Source organism: Haliotis asinina, chromosome 16 (genome assembly GCF_037392515.1).
Source record: "Haliotis asinina isolate JCU_RB_2024 chromosome 16, JCU_Hal_asi_v2, whole genome shotgun sequence".
Classification (NCBI taxonomy): domain Eukaryota; kingdom Metazoa; phylum Mollusca; class Gastropoda; order Lepetellida; family Haliotidae; genus Haliotis; species Haliotis asinina.
Window position 1 is genome coordinate 40,218,247 of NC_090295.1, and position 22,779 is coordinate 40,241,025.

Below are 22,779 nucleotides of genomic sequence, written 5' to 3' on the forward strand. Positions count from 1 at the left end.
GTATCCAAGTATCCGTGTCAAGGTGCCCTTTTTATTCGCATCTCGGGAAGGTGCGTAAACTCAAAGAATTACTTGTACTTCTGTCTTCAAACCCCGTGTTTCATTAAGTCCCCCGTAGACTCGGTGGTGAGGTCTACTGCCTGTCATCGTATAAGACAGCGTGTAATGACAGCTGGTTTACCTGGTTCACCCTGGACTCACTATTGTTTCACTATGATTTCTCTGAAAATGGTGTATTTATATCGAATACATGAAACAGTAGTTGAATGTCTTATTGGCAGAGTTATAACAAATACACAACAAGCTATTGGCACAGCAGGTGCATTGTTTCTTACTGACTGTAAAGTAAATCAGTATAAAGTATAGTATAAGTATAGTATAAGTATAGTATAAGTATAGTATAAGTATAGTATAAGTATAGTATAAGTATAGTATAAGTACTATAAAGTACTGAAACACAAGACACAAGCCGCTTGTTGTTTTATAAACTGGGTTTAAACCAGTGCATTTTAAAATAAACCGATTTTAAACCAGTATATAATAAATATTGAGACACCAGTTGCTCGTTGTTTTATAAACTGGATTTAAACCAATGCATTATAAAATATTGAGATACAAGTTGTTTTCATATGGTATACTGGGTTTACACAAATTGCTGTCAGTGTGCCTCAGTGCCTTAAGTGCCCAGTTTGTAACGTGGTGTTAGATGTGAGGTATGACAAGACCCCTGGTGGGAGGTTTCATAACATCAGACAGACAGGTATGACTTTCTTGTTATATGCGTCATGTCGATATCACCTGTCAGTCACTGCTCCCGTACGTATCTTCCGAAAATGGAACAGATAGGAGCTGCCCGTATACACTTACGACCTCTCAGCTCGACGTCTAGGGGAAGTTTATCATCGGATACAGGTGTAACAGTTTGAAATTTACGTCATCCAGGGTTTTCTGAGCGTCATCCTCCATTATCAAGTGTCTAATATCTCCATTCGTTCAAGATAAATACCCTTGACCTACTCACACTGACACAACTGAGTATGGTTCGATACTGAGAGACTTGTTTGTCAAACCAAACCGAGTATGAGAGACTCTGGAGAGATGGAGATAACTGATATGCTACTGAATCTGCTATTGTTATGGAGAATACATGAGAGTACCTGATATCATAGCCAGTACGTTATATCCTATGTAGTCCGGTGTGTGGTTTTATGTCGACAAGTAAATGTCTTAACTGCGGAAAAAAATAGTAGCATCACGAAATTTAAAATGACTAATGCCGAATTCGAAAACACAATGCCATTTAGAAAGCGGTCATATACAACATATGTCATATTTGGGATTTAACTTTCTCAATAAAGTACAAATTCTAGTACTTTTTCGGTTGAGTCCCATCCGGGATTCGCACCCGCACCCTCAGAGTCAGGCACCTAATCGCCAGCACACAGTCGCGGTGGCTGAGCGGGTTAGGCAGCTGACTATGCGTGCTGGCGATTAGGTGCCTGGCTCTGAGGGTGCGGGTTCGAATCCTGGATGGGACTCCAAAGAAAAAAGTACTAGAATTTGTACTTTGCTGAGAAAGTGAAATCCCAAATATGACATATGTTGTATGCCGAAAAGTATCAACAACAGATACCCATAAAATGAAAAGAAAATTAAAGCATATGCATTGTACAACTACTGTAGGTGGAGGGTGGGGAGGGCACCGGCAAACAACACAAGTAGCACAGTATGTATGTACAGAGCACACTCTTATACAGTGTACCATCTTTACAACTGCAACTTATTACTTCTTTTTACATGGCACGAAATACATACTTTGCAAGATAATAAATAACACCTGTGATTCTGGATGATAACAGCTAATATAATTTAGGACATGCTGGCTTTACAATAAAATATTCAGGTAACAATGCTCTCAAATCTATAAAAAAAAGTATATATGAGGCAGAATTGATGCTATCAGGGACCATAGAGGACAAAATCGTTGATCTTAATATGAAGTTTTCCACCCTCCTTTATTATTAATTTGTGATTCGAACACCTAAATTTAGTAATGGCTATTCAATATGGAGTAACATTCACAACTGACAAATGATTCTTTTGAGATCGATATGCATCAAGTTTGAGAAAATGACATATTAATTCAAATCATGTTTGTTGATCTGCTGATACACGCTTTTCTCTAAAATCACATAATAACCTTTTCATGTAACCTGCACCCTGATTGTGTCACACATAATTATTTATATAACATGATCAGCCACAGGTACATTTCGGAGCATTTTGCCGTGAAAATAAAATTTGCTTTTAGAAATTATTGTATACCCTGTCTGCATCCTGTAAGGGATGAAATCCCCAGATTTTTGAGCCGTAAACTAAATGTGGACGTAAAACATCTACCACCTTCTGGTTTTGAGAGTGTCCCCCGCTCCCTGTGTCAGGCTACAACCAGCAAAAGATTATGAGTTAAACACGGTTACCTATTTTGTTTTAAAACTAAACAATCTTCAAGCTGTTTGTGATAATGCAAACACATTGACCCAAAACAAGGTCCACGAAAAACACGACGTAGTCGCCCAGACAACGCAGTCGCCCGGTGTTGTCCACGTGATAGACCTGTTATCTGCACTTTCATGAATCAACGATCACGAGTGAAGATTGGTAGTACTGTGGGATAGTGACTGTCTTCAAGATAACAATCACACCACCAACAACCCAACAGGACAATGCCAAGTTAAGGCCGCGCATAGCTTAAAGCGGCCTAGCAATAGCCAGCACAGACCATTAGAGAGAGAGGTGAGACTCGCCAGTACCGGTAGTTTATGCTAGGACAGACCCAGTGATCATTGCAGAAATGCTAAAGACTGCTCACTCACTCGTAAACATATTAAAATTTAGCCATGCGCGTTAACGACACAGTGCAAATGTTCCATAACAACATTTTAAAATCTTAAAAGTTTAAAATATTTAGAATGTAGCTTGTAGCTATAGAAGACATACATGTATACTAAGATGTTTAGGAATATGTGTTCAATCAAGACATATTTAAGTGGTTACGGGTAGGGTCTACACAAATGAATTGACCGATCGTCACACGGCTGAAACACAGCCGAAAATCCTCATAATCCAAACATGCTTAGAATTTAAACACTGCATATAATCTAAACATGAGTATGATTGATTCATACTTGCCATATATATCACTGTGTATTATCCAATAAACATGTTTAGAGATTAACTGAAGTTGATACAGAACTGACGAAAAGACCTACATACAACCCAAACTAAGTTAGTGCCGACTTGAAAGCTAAACCGATGAAGTGAACATGTTCAGAAACAAAGCCAACATGGGCGAAAACAAATGCTCGTACTTATATCGTTGAGCATGTAAGTGTTTTGCTGGGTGACCCTTTGTATCTTACAGGAAACGTACTTTGAAGAAGGTATACTGAACATAGAAAGAACGTTTTCTCTTGGAAAAATGAATTACACTGGAAATGGATGTAGGTTAACACAGTGGTCGATTATGAGAGATTTAATACCGGAATCTCATGCGGGATTTAGAAATGACTACTCAACATATATATAATATTTATTTACCTTGTATGCTATTATTGAGATATACTTATCATTTAACAAGCGAAAGCTGTGTGTAGCATTTGTACATTTAACAAAGGCGTTTGATTCTGTAGGTAGAAGTAGAATGTGTAAATGTTTAAGAAATAGAGATTTGAGGAGTAAACCGTGTGGTATCATAAGATCGATGCATTCCAACTGTATATAAAATAATGTGTCAGTCGTGGCAATGGTATATGGCTTTTGTCGATTGTTCTGTCTGCGTCAAGGATGTGTTTTAAGTCTTCTACTTTTCTCTTTTTTCATTAACGAATTATATTTAGATATCATGAAGTCTGGTAAACATGACATCCAACTTTCTCCCAATGGAATAAGCCTTTTATGTTGTTATTTGCTGATGATGTCATTCTTATGTTCAGTTCAGTAATTGGCCTCCAAAATCAACTAGTTTACTTTCAGCGTACACAGGTAAATGACAGTTGAATGTGAATTTAGATAAAATTATTTTATTTCGTAGTGGCGGTTCTTTGTCGACTAGAGAGAAATGCTATTAAAGATAAATGTATGAATGCTTTGAATGATTATAAATACCTTGGCATATTGACATGTGTCAAGCAAGTCAGCGAGCCTGACCACCCGCTGCCGTTAGTCGCCTTTTACGACAAACATAGTTGCGTTTGTGGCAAGCATGGGTTGCTGAAGATCTATTCTACCCCGGAGCTTCACGTGTCCGTATAATCTCACATTACACCTCGAGTTCGCAGATGATCTGCATGGCGTGATCATATATTCTGGATCGGCCTATTGACACGTTGGATTACTGTTTATGACAGATGAAAGTTGCCATACTTTTTCTATAATAATTGCTCCAGTATAATAATAATCGGGAAAGAACACTTTCATTTTGACATCGTTGCAGGAAAATGTCTCTGAATCGCATTTACAAGTGATGCACATAAGGATATGACTTTTTTTCTATGGATGTCGACTTCTTTATTGTGAAGAACACGACGTTTTGGAGTATATCTTTACCTCCTTCATCACCTCATAATTTAGAAGTTGATAAAGGAGTAAGGACATACTCCAAAACGCTGTGTTTCTCGTCACAAAGTTAACATCCATAAAAAATATCTTCCTAAATTTGTTTCTGAACTTGATTTTAGAATACCTTTGTTAACTACAGTATATTGCCTTGTTGGTTTTTAGTTTCACATCCTGTTCACTGACGAAGTCGTTCCGGTAAAATGTTTTGTCTCAGCTTCGGAATCACACCTGACACCTGACGTTACAGTCAGTGGTCTATATTGGCTGTTTCGGGAGATAATCTAGACGTTGTATCTTCAGTACGCCTTTTCGTAAATATAGTTAGTTTCATTTCTGGCCACTCTATATCTCCCAGGGCGTAACGTGTGCTACATTTGGGATTACACCTGGTACCTCACGTGGAGGCCGGTAGTCGGCCATCTGTGACCTCCAAGAAAGACTAGGTGAGACTTGCCTTAATAAATAAGATTTACCTATATTGAGATACTTCTGATTAGATAATTGCACAGGGTGTGTCAGCAAAGAGAGGGTATTACAGTGCATACTGGGAGGGGGCAGGACTCCTTTGAATATGCGAACGAACAATAACAAAATACTGATTGTTGACGTCATTCTGGCAATCCCCTCTCAGCAAGGGCAACGTGGCCGCTCCCTTTGGTGCACCTGGCACAACAAGCCGATGGAATGAACACAACATGTCTGTTGAGTCACTTAACACAGGGCACAGGGTTAGCCGACAGGATAAGGTGTTCGTTCGTCAGCTTGAAGGCATGGGTTCAATAATGGTCGAAGGTAATCTCCTTAGTATCAGGTCGTCCAAAAGCTTGAGTACTGGGTACAAAAAAGCGTAATATCACTCGCGTTATCAACCCACCTCGAGCTCACCTACAAAGAATACAGCGTGTTTCTTGTTGCCAACTTACAAATGCATACAACATACTTTAGTCAGCAACATATACAGAGTTTAATGCCCTATAAAAACAAACACGAAAACTTGGGTTCAGTGTCAACAAATGAAGCACATAGATGTAGTGGTAGATAGATAACACTGGACGACTTTGTATATTACTGTGTGCAGGAATGATTCAATTGGATATAGATAAAATATACGGCACGAGATAGTACACTGTAGTGGAACGCGCAACATGAAAGGTAGGGTATCGCACGTCTTTACTCCATATTGAATCATTAGGAAAACTGTGTACATTTACAGAAAAAATGTCAACAACTATGATAATTATGTATTTTATGTATTTTGTGTTAGAGTTGTTTGCATTTCTGATGCATTGTCTTTACGAATCGGACAGTAACTTAACAGTAATAAGAGAAAGAAGTCGGGTGACGGTACGATTGAAATACACTGTAAATAGTCAAATTGATTATTGGTAATGTATGATATTTTGATATAAGATGTAATCGTTATGCCGCTGTGTTGATATATGAAGGATGGATGTAAACGTGTCTTAAGAACAAAATTTTAAAATTGCGGATTAAAAACAGTATTGTGAGATTTTATTGTCTACATCAAATTACACATATCGGCTACTGAATATCGCAGTTATGCTGCGTTAGTCGAATGTTTAAACATATTTTGATATACTCTCTGTACATTTCGGTATGTATTGTACGGATGCACAGTGTATCTGCTACTTTGTGCACTACTCACACAGGAGATGTACTTCAGCCGTTGTAGCAGACAACGTTCTTAGCACAACCAGTGCTTCTGTTGATGTGAATACTGTTCTGTTGATGAATCCAGTGTGTCATCTACTGCTTCAAAAACTGACACGCTTGTTATAAGTGGTTTGTCAAGTCACAAAGTTGTACAGAGTCTGTTGACATTCGTTCCGCAACGTTTGCCATTGTGTTATAACTGACATACCGTTACAATACAGTAAGTCTAACCTCGGGGACAGACATTGACACAAACTTACAACGCCAGACACTTCGACTTTCCTTCGTGAAAGGTCATACAGAACTCACACATACCAAATGGAAATCAGTAGTTGAATGCATGCAGCTGTTGTCACGGCTGAGTTGAGTTGAGAGACAAGTACACTCAATATTATTTCAGACTAAATATCCGTTTTCTTTCTCCTCCAACCCTGTGGCACATCACTAATATGACGCATGCTGTATTAGATAGGAAAGATGAATCAAAACGGCTGGAGAATACACTTTCTGTAACTATGGACACAATAAACTGTATCTCGCGAATTTGCGCCAATGGCCTACAATTTGTTAATAAAGCTTCGGGTGAACTCTGTATTAAGAAATATTAGGAATCTTCCAAGGTGCTTTCAATCATGCTTACATGTGGAAATAAAAAATGAGGCCAATAAATTGTGAAATTCGTTTGTTATATAGCTCTTAAGCTCTTAGTTGGAAGGTTTGTAATCCTACCGTAAATTACAAACATTTTGTGGATCTGGACGTTGAATGACAGCGATTTAGGTAGCAAACATACATGATCCAAATATTAGTTGTAAAATATTGATAAAACTGATCATTGTTTAATGAAAATTCCACATTGTATTAACATATTAGGAATGATATCACTTCTGAAACGACTGTCCCATATGTGTAGTTAATATTACGACATATTTTGTTGGATCTAATTTACAAGACAAGTTTTGAAATTTACATTAGACATATAATTATCAGAGGTAAACATTAGTCGTACCAGCCTCTAATTCACAATATGTCATATTCAGCATCATGATTGACTACTTGGCGACAATATCTTTTTATTCAGGTGATGAATGAACAGGAATTGACTCTGAAACGTCGTATGAAGAATATTAAACAAAAGTTGTTATCCATAAATTGTGTCATACATTCATGTTAGTGCAACTTCTAAATGCCTTTCGTGTACTTTATCATCATGTTGTCAGTGTTATCTCCTGTTAGTTGCTAAAACATTTCACCTTGCCTGCTCTCTCCGAGGAGCGCCATGGGGAGTCATGCACGTCATGGGGTCGGAATATAATGGCCTAACTAAAGAGGTTATTTCACATTTGTAGATTCGCCGAGAGTTTAATATGTTTTCATCTGTGACAGTGCTTGTGTATTATTGAAAGGCGAACCCAGAAATATGTAACTACTACTACTGAACGCAGTCTGGACCAGACAAGCACGTGACGGGCATCACGGGCATCGATATATACATGTAGAAAAGACGATACACTAAAAACAAGTCTCACATCATGAATGCAACGCCACTCTTTATAAAGTTGTTGATCGCCCATATCATTTCCTAGAGTGTTCTAGAGCGCCACTGAAATAAATGTGCAAAGTTAGGCAAGAAAAAATAACTCGCCCTGGTTTTCAACCGTACCTGCAATAAAACCCTCGGACAATATTCCGAGTAGGATAAAATGAGTCTCTCCTTTACTATTTTGTACCATTTACTCTAATCTTGGGTCGAGGTAATTCTCTCTTGTTTTACAATGTAACGTATATTTAGGCCGAGATGATTTTTTCGTCACAATCTGCGGTGTGTTTGTGTCGAGGTGAGAACACGCGATTCGCCATCTTCTGGATGTTTAGGTCGAGCTTATTCTATTTTCTTTTGTTTGCATTTGTCTGCGAGATTCAGTTTAAGTCTCTATTATAAGTGTTTATGGCTATACTTCCATCCCAACAAGATATGTGTGTTCCCAAGGCTATGATATAGTGCTTCTTCCCCGTGATATAACATATTGTTTATTCCCCAGGGTATGATGCATTGTTTTTCTCCCATGATATGATATACTGTTTATTCCCCGTGATATGATATGCTGGTATTGTTTATTCCCCAGGGTATGATGCATTGTTTTTCTCCCATGATATGATATACTGTTTATTCCCCGTGATATGATAAGCTGGTATTGTTTATTTCCCGGGGTATGATGCATTGTTTATTCCTCCTGATATGATGTATGGAATGTATTCAATGGTATGGATTGTGTATTTCAGGCGATGTGATATGTTGTTTATTCCCCAGGTTATGATCTATGTTTTATTCCCCAGGGTATAATGGTGAATTTTTCATAACCCTTAATATACTATAATGGTTGATTATTCCCCGTAAGCTGATATATTACTTATTCACTGTGATATGAAACATGTTTATTCCCCGTAAATTGATATAGAATTGTTATGATAAAGTGTTCATTTACCGTGATATGAAATATTGTTTATTTCCGAGGGCATGGTATACTATTTATTCCTTGTGATGCCACATATCGTTTATTCCCTAGGGTATGATATGCTATTTGTTCCCCACGATATGCTATACCGCTTATTCCCCGAGATATGATATATTGTTTATTTCACGGGGTATGATCTGTAGCCGCGGGGTGACATGGTTTGAAGGTAACACTTAGATGTCCACAAGAATGAACGCGCTGTCAGCGTTATGATGTAATGGGGTGCTTCGACTGGAAAACAACAGCAACAACTACAACAACAGCACCACCACCACCACCACCACCAAAAACAACAACACCAACAACAAAATATATATAACACGGGACCTTTGCATATTAGCACCAAACTGAGAAGTATTTTCTTTCGAGTAACTAAGAGGTGTTTCGCTACTCTTCCATTCCATTGCCTACATAAAATAAAAACTCTCCTAGTTATGTGTATTAACAAAACCTCAGAAATTAAAGGTATGTACTCGCAAATGCATTCAATAATGGACTCTCCCAAATGAATTAATTACTTTTGGAAGTACAAATTAATCATATTCTGCTTATTGAACCTTAAATCCCCTGAGAAGAAAATTGTTACGGTATTGCTGAGGAGATAAATACACACGTGGGCAGTGTGCTATATTCAGATACGGTCTGCGGGGCATCTTCCCTGACCTGTCCCCGAAGGTTTGAAAACACACTGGTCAACGGATGGATCACCGATACCATGAGAATGTTAAATCACCATCACATGATAACCCTAAAGATCTTGCATGGCTTTACTTTGAAACTATGTTTCTCAATGATGTAACCAGGACAGGTGTGGTCATATTCTTTCCGTGCCATGTTTGCAAGATGTTACACCCAGCTTTTGCGATTCTTTGGCGCCATGGTAACGCTGAGTCTTCCTGATCTTGGACGATAGTTACTGATCTCATGGCAACACAACACTAAAATACCTTGTAATTGATGTCTACGAGTAACACTTTCAAGTAAGTAAGACGAATTTCGCATTTGGTAACTGATTAATTTGTTTTAATAGTGTGTGATAAACTGGCCCAGGGCACCTGTAACACATCGGTTACAATCCATTGTCTCAAAAAAATAAATAAATAAAACAAACAAAAACAAAAACCCAAACAAATAAACAAAAAACGTTTCATGCAAAGGTGTGTATATTTCGGTATCATGACTTTCAGGGTTTCCTTATCAAACATAATTTTGGGATTACTGATGGTATATGCCTTTTGGTCCAGCTGGAAAAGAAATTCAGTAACGCTGGTTCTACGTTTCCTCATTTTGAGTTCAATGACAAAATCCTTTTGAGTCATGTTGTCTTATTTCTGAGTAAAGATTATTATTAAGACAATATAAAGAGTTTGGTAAACAAACCTAACATAAATACACATTAGCCTTGTGCAATCCATGCTTGCCATAAAAGGCGACTAATGAGATAGGGTGGTCAGGCTCGCTAACTTGGTTGACACATGTCTTCGGTTTCCAATTGCGCAGATCGATGCTCATGTCGTTGATCACTGGATTGTTTGGTCCAGATTCGATTATTTACAGACCACCGCCATATAGCTGGAATATTGCTGAGTGCGGCGTAAAACTCGACCCACTCGATTACTCTAAAACCAAATGTGATACTGTTAGTATCTAGATAAACCAACAAGGATTTTCAGATGGAAATATATTATTGTCATGAGTTTCCTACAATGTATAAGTTTAAGAATGATTGTAATATGGTGTTTAAATCCATTATTTAATGGCATACACCACTGATAATAACCGTAGTCAATCATACCTGTGATTATTTGTATCTGTTACAGGTATTGCAAATGGCGACACTTCGGGGCGACATGGATCCAAGTTGAACAACGGCACAGCCACAAAAAGAGAATTACCTCCCCATGAGACATTTGTGTCAAAGTTCACTTCCTGTCGATGGACGACATGTTACATGTGTTTCGTGGCGTCTCTGTTATTATATACATTCCGCCATTGTCTAAGCATGGCGTTTGTGTGTATGGAAATAGTACCCTCGCAGCTGTCCAACTGGACCGAGAATAATCTCACGAATATCACCGGTGTGACGGCTAACAATGTCACAGAGAGTACATTACATGGATCGGAGTATACCGAGGATAAGGTACGTAAACCGGCGTCAAGTTAGGTGCGGAGAAAAAGTAGAATCTGGTGGGAAATTAGAAAAACAAAAACACAATCAAACTTAATACCTGACCTGCAGTTATCACAGTGGAATTCTTTCTTGCACAGTCACCGATATTTTATACCTTTCATTCTCCTTAATGCAATTGTCAATAATACCGATGCGCCGTCAAATTTTAATTCTAAGTGTTATAGAGGGCAATGAATACAAGCCTAATTACATGTAGCTGGCTTGTGTCGTAGAAACCATCTTGAACTGAAGATCGGGTAGTCAAGGTTTCGTCATGACGGCTGATTTCGTGTCATCGGGAGTATCTGGTGCTCTCATCTACTGTTTTTTCCTAGTCCACATTTGTGACCAGCTATCTTGCATGTCTGGAACATTTCCGACAATAGCATACCTATAAAACGATACTATCACGTCACAGACTACAACAAGAAAGTCAATATTCTTTCGTAAAAAGGTGATCAGCAAAGCTGCGTGGATGTGTTATATTATCACCTACTGTCGGTGTTACCTTAAACCAAAATCGTTACGGAGGTAACATCTCAAGACACACGAAACCCCATTCAGAAATACAAGCTTTCCAGGTGGAATTAATGAAGGTGGGGTGGGGTGTGGGGGGGTGTGGGGGATGGGATGGGGGTAGTGGTGGGGTGGGGATGGGGTAGTGGTGGGTAGGAAAGACGACTGAAATCCTTGAAACTCTCATTAGTCAAGCTTCCAAACAAGGTCATCCATCCAAGGCTTCTCCGTGCCTCCGTACTTCAACTGATTTGTGACCTGAGCGCAATAACACACCGCCATTTACAGGGACATTTAAACTGTCTGGCAAACCAAAGTAATTCATGAGGCGGGAAGACGAAACAGCCAAGAAAAGGTAATCCACGGCTGTGGTTGTGTCTTTGGTAATTCATTGGTCAAATCCAACCAATACTTTCTTCGCCCTAAACGTTTATTTGGGTTAGTAGCAATGAGTGAGAACAAGCTGTAATGATGGGTGGGTTCTTGTCAGACATACATCTGTATTATTTCCGGCTGTCTGTTACCATTCATTCACGCGATTACATCGACATTTTCAGAGATTCAACCCGTATGTGCCGGCTCAGTTGGAAGGGCCACTTCTCTCCAGCTATTTCTACGGGTACCTGCTGACGCCCTTGGTAGGTGGTACTATCGCCTCCAAGTTTGGGCCAAAGAGAGTTGTGGCTACATCCCTGACCATTGCCTCCACAGCCATCTTGTTGTTTCCATTGGCCCTCAGAACAAATATATATCTCGGCATTGCCATGCGGATCATCGTGGGGCTGTCATCTGTGAGTATACATACTGATGATTGTTTGTTGGTTAATATCGCACTAAGCAATATTCCAGCCATGTAATCTGTAAAGGGCCGATTTTTGACCAGACAAGCTAGTGATCAATAGTATGAGCATCAACCTGCACAAATAGGCTACCATAACAATCAATCAAGTCATCGAGTCTGACCACCTGACCCCGTTAGTCATGTCTTAAAATCAATTCTAACCTGCATTCTAAAATGGGATACTGGTACATGTCAATGTATTGATGGGACTTATATGCCCACTGTACGGGATTTACATTTATTACACAAGATATGACTGCGATATAGTTTCAACAGCGAATGGCGATGTGCATTACTATTTCAATTAGACATAGGGATTATCAGGCATATTTGAAACGGACGTGCATTTTTTTGACGCTACAACAGATGGGATTCAATGAGCTAAAGTGTTTTAAACTTCTAGAATAGACGGGATTCAATGAGCTAAGATGATTCTAAACTTTTCGAACAGATGGGATTCAATGGGCTAAAGTGTTCTAAACTTCTAGAACAGATGGAATTCAATGAGCTTAAGTGATTCTAAACTTTTCGAACAGATGGGATTCAATGAACTAACGCGAATTCAAACTTCTAGAACAGATGGATTAAATGAGCTAAAGTAAACGTCAACTTTTCGAACAGATGAGATTCAATGAGCTGAAGTGAATGTAATCTTCTAAAACAGATGAGATTCAATGAGTTAAAATGAATTTAAACTTCTACAGCAGATGAAATGTTTTCTGAAAACACATATGCACCAAATACCCTGCTTGGAAATGAGCGAGGGGTAATCTGGCTTCATCTTTCATGTAACTCTTTGAAATAACTTTTTTATGACTTATAGAATCTGTTCTGGCAGATGTTCGAGCATATAACTCTCTTTTCATTTACGTATTGTATTCCCTGGTGCGTCGTGTTCAGTGAGTGAGTGAGTTTAGGTTTACGTCGCTATAAGCAATATTACAGCAATATCACAACGGGGGTCCCCACCACTGGCTTCACACCTTGTAACCATGTGAGGATTTGAACCAGGGTCTTAACATCTAGGCTACCTCACCGCCACCAGGAAGTTACTGCCTCTGGTGAGTGAGGTGAACACTTCGGTGTGTCAGCTTGATGCGGGAGGAGGTCCGAAGACAGACATGCTTTATCTTCCCTGTTCTCACAAAGAACACTTCACAAGATGAACAACGTGCTTGAAATGCGAAGTGCCTGAATCCAAAGATGAAAGTCCAAGTTCAGTGTGTAACCTTGTTCATATATATAGTTCAGGATGTTGATATCACGTGGGTGAAACATGATTTGGCCCACGTGTCTCAGAGACCCTGTTTGAGTGTGTAATACTGTAACAGCATATACTGGGTGTAGTTGTCCGCACATGTATGACAAGCATGACAGTTTTAACTTTAAAGAAATACGCCAGTTTTGCTTTGCATAGGGGATGAACATGGACTATTTTGAAATGTCAAATGAGTAGATAATTCTGTACGATTACAGAAATGTTTTTCAATTATCAGAGCCCCAGCAGCTAGATGCACGTGGTTACTGTCTTAGTGGCGGTTTTTTGTCACTGATCTCCCACATGCTGTATAGTTCGTCATTAAGGTTGCACTTTGAAGAATGTCAAACAGTTCTCAGGCAAACTCCTTTCTATCAACGTATTCACTTATTTATTCAAATGTCAAGTTCAGATCTGTGCATACAGATTCATGGTGACGATCTCAAGGCGGTAAGATGAAAGATGACTTTCGCACTTGAAGTCGAGTATCATCCTAAAAGCTTCAGTGTTTGGTGTCTACATTTCACAAACACTGAGCTTCAACTGAGCACGTTTTACGATGATATCAAAGGAGCCTCACACGACTCCCCCTCGAGTACGGTTTCAGGGGGATTACGGCATGTAAGGCGACAGTAAAGTTTTCTGGCGGTTTTCTGTAGATGTGTGTCAGGACATTTCCACAGTCTAACATCAGTGTCGAATGTTATGTGATGAAGCCCCGTTCACATACACCTGTTTACACACTTAGGTATAAATGCACACATGGGCAAACTTTACATACGAGTGTAAATGTGTCATATGAACGCATTTACTCTCGAATATAGATATTCATCAGGAGCAATTTACATGTAATCAGGACCAGATACAAAAGTGTATAACAACCCTTTCTGTACTTTGTGGCAAATACTTCTTTATTTCGAATAAAATTGAAGAACGCATATTTCCCTTGTTTCGCGAATGCAAATCGATGGAACGGAGATAAATCTAATCTTTTGGTTTTTTTTGGTTTCGTTCGCAAAACCTAGTGATGGCTAAGAAAACATTTGAAAACAACGCTCCAATATAGTTCCTGTGAATGTTAAGAAGGGGAATTGCTCCACGGCGACTTGACTAAGACTGTACTGTGGGAAATAACAGCAGGATACAAGGTTCGAATCGTTTGATTCACACAGGTTGACTGGAGTGTACTATCCGATACCCATGCTTCAAACAGTTCAAAATTAACATTGATGTGTTCGGTGACATAAATTCTTTGTTCACCATGGGCTGATGTACCCTCGCTATTTGATTATGTTCCCCTCGCTCTTCGAGCTCAGTTCTATTTTATACTTGTCGCATCCACAAAATTCCTCGCTTTCATCCTAAACCTACCCCGTCATGGCAAATATGATAAAGGATAACATTGAACACATAACACTCCTAAACCCACACGTACACAGAGAGACAGACAGACAGACGCAATGGGTCACATGGCGCCTCACGTTCAAAGACTACAAAATAAAAGTGTGTGAGTATGGTTTTACGCCTCTTTTAGCAATATTTCAGCAATATTGCAGCGTCGGACATCAGAAAGCATCACACATTGTAGCCACATGGGGAAAAAAACCCAGGTCTTTCGCGTGACGCGCGAACACTTTAACCACTAGGCTACCCCACCGTCCCTCAAATACTTCAAAACGTGTTCCTAAGAAACTCTGTTCAGACGTGATGTATGTATTGTTCCTTGAGGTTACATGCATTTTTCTGTTGCAAAATATTCATCCCCGACCACGTGAACGCCTCCACGAACTTCCGCATCAGCTTAGTGTCTATTCCACAGCCGTTGTTCTTTTTATTCTCATACGTCCGTCTTGGTTTTCAACAACTATTGTGTTTGTTCCAGGGCACTATCAATCCCTCTCTCTATGTCATGTGGTCCCACTGGGCTCCCATATATGAAAAGTCTCAGCTGGCTGCTGTAACAAACTCAGGTGAGAGCAGAATTTATGAAACTGACAAAGATAAACATTTCAGAGTATGTCATAATGCCATAAGTATGGATGTGCCAAAACTGATCAAAGAATTAGGAAAGTCGTGCTGACAATATGTTTAGACTTTACATATGTATGTGGTACCAGTTATTTATTATTTGTAAATTATGTTAGCAGAGCTGATGCTAAACAGTTTGGTGAAAGTTTAGTTAATATCCAAATTAGAGGATGCGTGGGTATGAAGACACGTCACGTAACAGAATATAGGACAGCATGATAAAGTGATCAGGCATACTCTCTTGTACAGGCCGTCAATCCTGAACAAATCTTGCCATCCGAATTTATTTTATACGAACGGCATCATGGTATTATATCCAGGGTGGCATTATAACAAGGTATTACACATAGAGGCCCTATGCAGTCAACAAGGTGATTGAGATCATGCCCTCTGTAATGAACCTTGAATAACTGAAAAATAATGATTATTATTATACGAACGTTTGTATAGCGCCTATATCCAATTCAACTGCTCAAAGGCGCTTTGTTTTCCCTCGATCATTGGATGCATTGCACATCGTATTTTCATTCTCAGCTCCCTGGGGATCATACAGCTCTTGCTGCCTACCCCATCCTTACGAGGTACCCATTACAAATGGGTAGACTGGGACACATAGTCACAGTACTTTGTCCACGCTTATTGCACGTTGCAGTTCCCGCAAATAAATGTTTCCACGTATTCATGTGGCCACCATCTGGTCATCTAACAACGGATTCGTGGGTTCTTTTAGGTGCACAGAGTTGTGTGATGTATACTAGGGGTTCTGACAACACCGAAAGAGTCTGCACACAAAGATGACGCCAAGGTTTTTACAGTCACAGGTTGGCTTGATACCGGCCCCTCCATGCTCGGTGGATTACTAACCTGGCGCCTATGACAGCACGTCCACTGTGCCCCCAGCAGCAAGGGGGTGCATGTGACTTGTTGTAGGCGGACTGTCACATGTGTTATCCCATCAGGGATTACAAGACTACTTAAAGCATTAATAAATTTGGTCGATTAATTTGAGTCATGTCAATTAACCAATTAAGGTATAGATACCACACGCAGCCAGTGTAATTGGCGTTATAATCAGGGGAAAATGACTTTGAAAATGACCCTTGTTCCAAACACCTTTGGCAAATGGCATTATATCCAGTTTGGCGTTATAACCAGAGTATTATATAGGCAGGAAATCCGTTCTGGTTGAAAACATGACATTATATTCGGCATGGCATTATAACCAGGGTGCACGGTATATGAATTCTCTGGGTATTCAGTTCACTTTTAAGTGTTTTCCCTGAAGTGTGTTTTCAGCAAACAATATATCTTTACATGTGGTACACCACAGGTATCACCTTATGCCATATTTGCACGTTACTTGATTATTGCGGCAAGCAGCTTCAAACTAAATTTACTCACTCATTCATTCCATGGTTTGTGTCCAGGTGTAAACATGGCCAGTATCCTAGTGACGGCCGTCTCGGCTTCCCTCTGTGAGATTGCTATAGACGACGGGTGGCCGTTTATCTTCTACGTCTATGGTGAGCAGTACCATTCTTTTGCATGTTGGTCCGTGAACGCCATCGAGCCAAATGTGTACAGGTCCAGATGACACCATCCTCCTTAAATGAACATCGCATTTCAAGGATTGTTCTGTGACTACATCAATAGTTCTATGGTGTGTTTTATGTTAATGTTACATGTGAGAGTCCTTAGCTGGCTGTGCTGTATTGCTGTTATCACATTGCTTCCACCAGGTGGCACTGGCATTGTCTGGCTCCTGCTGTGGTGCTTCCTCGTCTTCGACTCGCCGGACACACACCCAAGAATCCAGGAAAAGGAAAAGGCGATCATTTACTTCAAGAAAACAACAAAACGCACGTCAGTTAAGGTGAATACATGGGTGATAACCATGCTTAGTATATATCGTGCTTTAAGAGGTGGTTTGTGATAGACACAATATGCGATGAAAAAGCTGTCTTCCGAGTACAACGATACAGCGTCTTGTGAAAAGCCAAGCCTTATCTCGGCGAACACTGTAGTGTTGAAAGTGCACATATGTTCCGTGACTTTACCAATTCATAATTGTGTTACATTATTTTACCTCTGGAGGTTAAAAAACATTGTGCAGGTTGAATATTTAGAATATATCTTATAACTGGTAGCAATTATAAAATCACACGTCTCTCAGATGCACCCAGTCACTCACTAACACAGTCGCTAAGCCAACTTCTAGGTCACTCAATCAGTCACTCGTGCACGCATTAAGCGCACAAAACAATTCACTGTCGAGATACCCTTGTATTCATGTAACCCGACCTCAATTCTGCTAACCTAAAAAAGACAATACTCAACGTATCTTTTGTAGCCACCATGGATGAAGATCTTTAAGTCTCCCCCGTTCTGGGCGTTGCTGACAGCTCACATCTCCCAGACGTGGATTGAGACGACCATCACGACCTTCATCCCCATGTACATGAACGACGTCCTCAAGTTCAAGATTGAAGAGGTCGGAAGAAGGACTCGCGCACAGATTAATATCTGCGTCACCATAGCTCAATGATATACTTCAACGAATTCTTTTCAAACATTTTGTTTCAAGGGAGATCTTACAATTAAGCCTATAGCCCTTAGATCTCAGCGTAGAGACATTTGAAACTGACATCACAGATTAGGTAACCGGGCATGTGTTAAGGTAGATATGCATGCAACATGTGAATGTAATTTTTCCTACGTAGAAGCAACCCGCCAGAAAGGTTTTTAAGTCATGTTCATTTAACATCATCCATTCTATTTTGAAAAATGTATTCTATGGTATAGTAATGTTGTGTACAAACATTTAACTGATAATTGATCTGATAAGTGACGAAAAGAAAATGACCTGCGAATACATGGCCCTTTCCTATCAAAATATACCTAGAATCACAGCGCACAAAAGGCCTAGCCCGAGCTGATCAACCTGAAGAATGAATCAGGCATTGTGAGTGACGCTTTCAGAAAATAACGCTTTCAACATCCGGGTCTCGCTAGTTCACTCGTTTTCAACTGTGTGTTCCAGAATGGCTTGTTATCTTCACTGCCGTTCCTCGGGCGGTTCCTTGGAGGCATAGCCACTGCTTACATCGCTGACGTGATCCAGTCAAAGTCCCTGATGAAAACAACCTACACAAGAAAAATGTTCCAGACAATTGGTAAATAGTCCTAGACAGTTGGTTAACAGTTCCAGACTATTGGTAAATAGTCCCAGACAGTTGGTAAATAGTTCCAAACTATTGGTAAATAGCCCCAGACAGTTGGTAAACAGTTCCAGACTATTGGTAAATAGTTCCAGACTATTGGTAAATAGTCCCAGACAGTTGATAAATAGTTTTAGACATTTGGTTAGTAGTTTCAGAATATTGGTAAATAGTTCCAGGTTGGGAAATAGTCCCAGGCAGTTGGTAAATCGTTCCACACATTTGGTAAGTAGTTCCAGACTATTGGTAAATAATTCGAGACATTTGGTAAATAGTTTTAGACATTTGGTAAATAGTTTCATACTATTGATAAATAGTTCCAGACTTCCACTTTATACCCAGGTAGAGATTCAAACGCCTACATTCGACATGACGGCATATGCTTCAACTATTAGTCTACAGCATGAACCATGCCATTATTCCGGCACGTATAAAAAAAATCAATAAGTAATTTTCACTTTATTGTGTATTTCAGGGTCAATTATTCCAGCGTCTTTGCTGATTGCCGTTAGTTATTTGACCACCGACCAGAGGATGGTAGCAGTTGGGTTACTGACGCTGACGATGACGGTCAACTCTACAACTATAGCCTCCTTCAGGGTTAACCATCTTGACATTGCTCCCAGGTAGAAATACAAGTCTGATTTGTCATCTTTAGTCGTGTCATCATCATTATTATTATTTATTAAATATTTATTTATTATTTTATGATTACAGGATATTTATATATCTCATTTAGCCTTGCTGTAGGCGCTGAACAAAGTTGCTGGTTGTAGTTCCAATTCCAGATGTTAAAGACTCCGGGTGTTCAGCAACACCTAACCGCGATTCCTAACTTTGTTAATGTCAGAGCTGATGCGCATGATGCTCATGTGCTCATGATGTCAGTCACCTGATTGGTCAAAATTGGATGAGTGAGAGACTGCCGTTATATAGCTGAAACATTGCCTGTGTGGCGCTAAACAACAAAACACTGAAACAAAGCAGCGTAACATTAGCCATTGGGTTCACGATTTACGTTATGGCATGACACAAGTACTAATCCCTGAATAGTTTATTATGTCTTAGTTGTAGTAAAAAGTCTTCTCGGAAGATGAAGTTTAGTAGCATTATTCGAGACCTACGGTCATTTGAACTCATTTCCCCTCCGAAGTATTAAGCTTAAAATATGAAAGATTCAGATTCAAGTCATTTGGTTCCATGGGCCCCATGTTCCCTATGTTCCACTCTCTATACAAGCACGTACGTTTCTGAGCTGTGAGGTCGGCACGTTATTACATGTTGGCAGGGTGTCGTTGCTTTGTGGTATGCGTGAGCAGTGGTTTCTACGAATATGAGATTGCCACATCTGTGTTCCGTCGCCAGGTACTCGGGCCAAATAATGGGCTTTACGCAGACGTTTGCAATCGTCGGTGGAATCGTCAGTCCTCTTGTCACAGCGGCTATCACTATCGACGTGAGTATGTGCAAACACCACATACTCACTGCATGGCACAACATACTACACAGCATACACAGCATGTGCAACACCGTAGCACAACACAGCATTGCTGTGCATCACATCTGAGCACAAAGAGGCACACTGTGCCCTAACCAGGGGATAACACTTCGCAGTGCACTACAACCTGCCCAAACACCAATATCCTGGCAAATAGTTACAAACCGATCTCTCAACACCCAGGCACACACTTACACAAACGCACACACACTAAACACGCACACACACAGCATAAACGCACAATATACCAATCACAAAGTCCAACGTGGTACTAGGACCGTCGCCATTTACCTGGCAAATGAGCTGAGTGAGGTATTGCACAGCAAACAATACACAATACAGTGCTTTCTACAAACACGCTACGGTGTCCGCAATCCACATTTATCATACGTTCGATATTGTTTAGAAGCACCACACTGCTTTAGGGCACACAATAATTTCAAATACTATTATCTCGCCGTTTAAACACACTGAAACCTTTCGTGTCACGGGTAGCCCACTGGTAAGGAAGTACTTATGATTTCCGAATCCCGGTTCGAGTCATTTTTGTCTAATCTGTGCCCTTGGATTTCACCAAAGAGGTAAAGGTTCAAGAGCTACATTACTTATGGCTTTCCTCTCTTATTACCCAGACATGCCGTGATATAAATGGAAGGTTGTTCCAAGCGGCGTAAAACCTCACTCACTCACGTTAGACGCCAATTTATTTTCTGGTGAAGATGTTTGGATGCCTCTGTTTTTACGGACAAGAATGTTTCCTATTGAATGTATTCCAGCACATAGTATAGCAGACTTTGATAATTACCTACTTTAAGCGCTTTCTTGAACTCTTAATCTATTTAACTGTTACATTTTCTATAGGGCACAAGGAAGCAATGGCAAATCGTGTTCATCATCACGGCTACCATTGTCCTGTTCTCCAACATTGTCTTCGTCCTGTTCGGCAGTGGGCGAGAACAACCCTGGGCTAAGTTTAAGGAAGCAACAATCGATATTCCACGGATATCAGAACAGAACACTAATACTGTGAACGCAGAACAGCAGAATGCGCACGCTATATCTGTGATACAAATCCAGGGCGGGGGCCCGTATGATTTTGTGTATGACGTTAAAGAGGATACAAAGAATGAGGGGCTCGGTAAAGTCAACACAGGGTTTGATGGGGATGATTCAGGAATTGTTCACTCAGAGGAAGGTTCGGACGATATGATAGAGAGTACACGAATGTAGGAGCAGACGACGAACTGTTAACTCGGCGAAACGTGTCGGATTATGGAGGTGTGAATGAAAGGATCCCAGGGCATGTGACGTGTCTGCAGTTGCCGTACCCTCCTGGCCAGCCACCCACAATAATCAGCATTTCAGGAAGTGTAAATGGAGCCTCAGAAAACATGCTAATGATACTGCACAAATGATAACGCATCTCTTCAACACCGATGCGGTACAAATCCTGACTGAATGCAATTGTCCTGAAGATTGTGTGCTTACCTAGCTCCAACTGTAGTGACTATATTTCACCGGAAGTGAACTTTGAATAAATCAAGATGGTGGTCCCCGCGATGATTGGGCGGGTTGTGGATCATGTCGACCTATACTGCCATTAGTAGTTCAATGCGGTCTCATATAATTATATTTAACCTAGTCGTGTTTCAGGATTATGGTATCCAGAGTCCCACACGTCTGTGAATGTGTTTATTTATGTGTGTGTGATTTCATCATGTTGCTTAGCAAGCTCCGTTTGTATTTTGGGGGACATAATTACACAAGACTGACCTAAGGATATGAAATATGAAGTCTTCAAATTGTCAGAGGTCTCAGAAAATATTTAGACCACTATTTAAACGACCCAGACATGTTTTGATATATATTAAAGTTGGATATATATATATGAATAGTGGTATGCATATGTGATCTTGTGATGTTGACCAATAGAAATACTGAACAAGAGATATAGTTGTTACTGTTATGTTAGATGTGTCTTCATGTATCCCGGCGATCGAGAGCAGGTGAAATGTTTGAAATGAGTTTGACCCAGCAAAAATGTATCGTGTGGTTAGAGTTTGTAATACCCCGGAGTTCGAACAGGAAGAAGTATATTTGGGACTCCAGAATAGTGTTAGCCCTCAGTCCGGACAAACACAATGTACCTTGTGTTTAGATTCTGTTCTGTCCTTGAGTTCGGAGCAGGGAATATGCACCTTGTGTTCAGGATCTGTTCTGATTCTTGAGAGACGTGTAGAGGTTGGTATTAAAAGATAAAGCAATATATTAAGGATGTCAAAGCCTTCTGTCCTTCAGTTACGTCTAAGGGACATATACCTGATGTTCGTGATCTGTTTTGCCCTTAAGTTCGGACCAGGGTGTTCTGAGCAGTTATATAGTACACGTGCGCGAACCGACAGTTCCTGACAGCACATGGGCAGTGTTAGTATAGAGCATC

At 40.0% G+C, this 22,779-nt stretch overlaps 1 protein-coding gene across 1 annotated transcript; it reads left to right on the forward strand.

Annotated features, from left to right (window-relative positions):
• Window positions 1-5,711: 5,711 nt before the first annotated feature.
• Window positions 5,712-22,614, forward strand: LOC137267869 (sialin-like). The gene is made up of 11 exons (XM_067802306.1): window positions 5,712-5,772; window positions 10,631-10,950; window positions 12,054-12,287; window positions 15,478-15,565; window positions 17,051-17,146; window positions 17,363-17,496; window positions 17,974-18,114; window positions 18,664-18,796; window positions 19,317-19,467; window positions 20,207-20,297; window positions 21,201-22,614. The coding sequence occupies exons 1-11, from the start codon at window positions 5,766-5,768 to the stop codon at window positions 21,567-21,569; spliced, it is 1,764 nt and encodes a 587-aa protein (XP_067658407.1). The 5' UTR covers window positions 5,712-5,765; the 3' UTR covers window positions 21,570-22,614.
• Window positions 22,615-22,779: the final 165 nt, after the last annotated feature.

Coding starts and splice junctions, on each gene's coding strand:
- LOC137267869 (XM_067802306.1), top strand. Junction 17,147..17,362: donor GTTTATCTTCTACGTCTATG/GTGAGCAGTACC, acceptor TGCTTCCACCAG/GTGGCACTGGCATTGTCTGG. Junction 18,797..19,316: donor AAAAATGTTCCAGACAATTG/GTAAATAGTCCT, acceptor TGTGTATTTCAG/GGTCAATTATTCCAGCGTCT.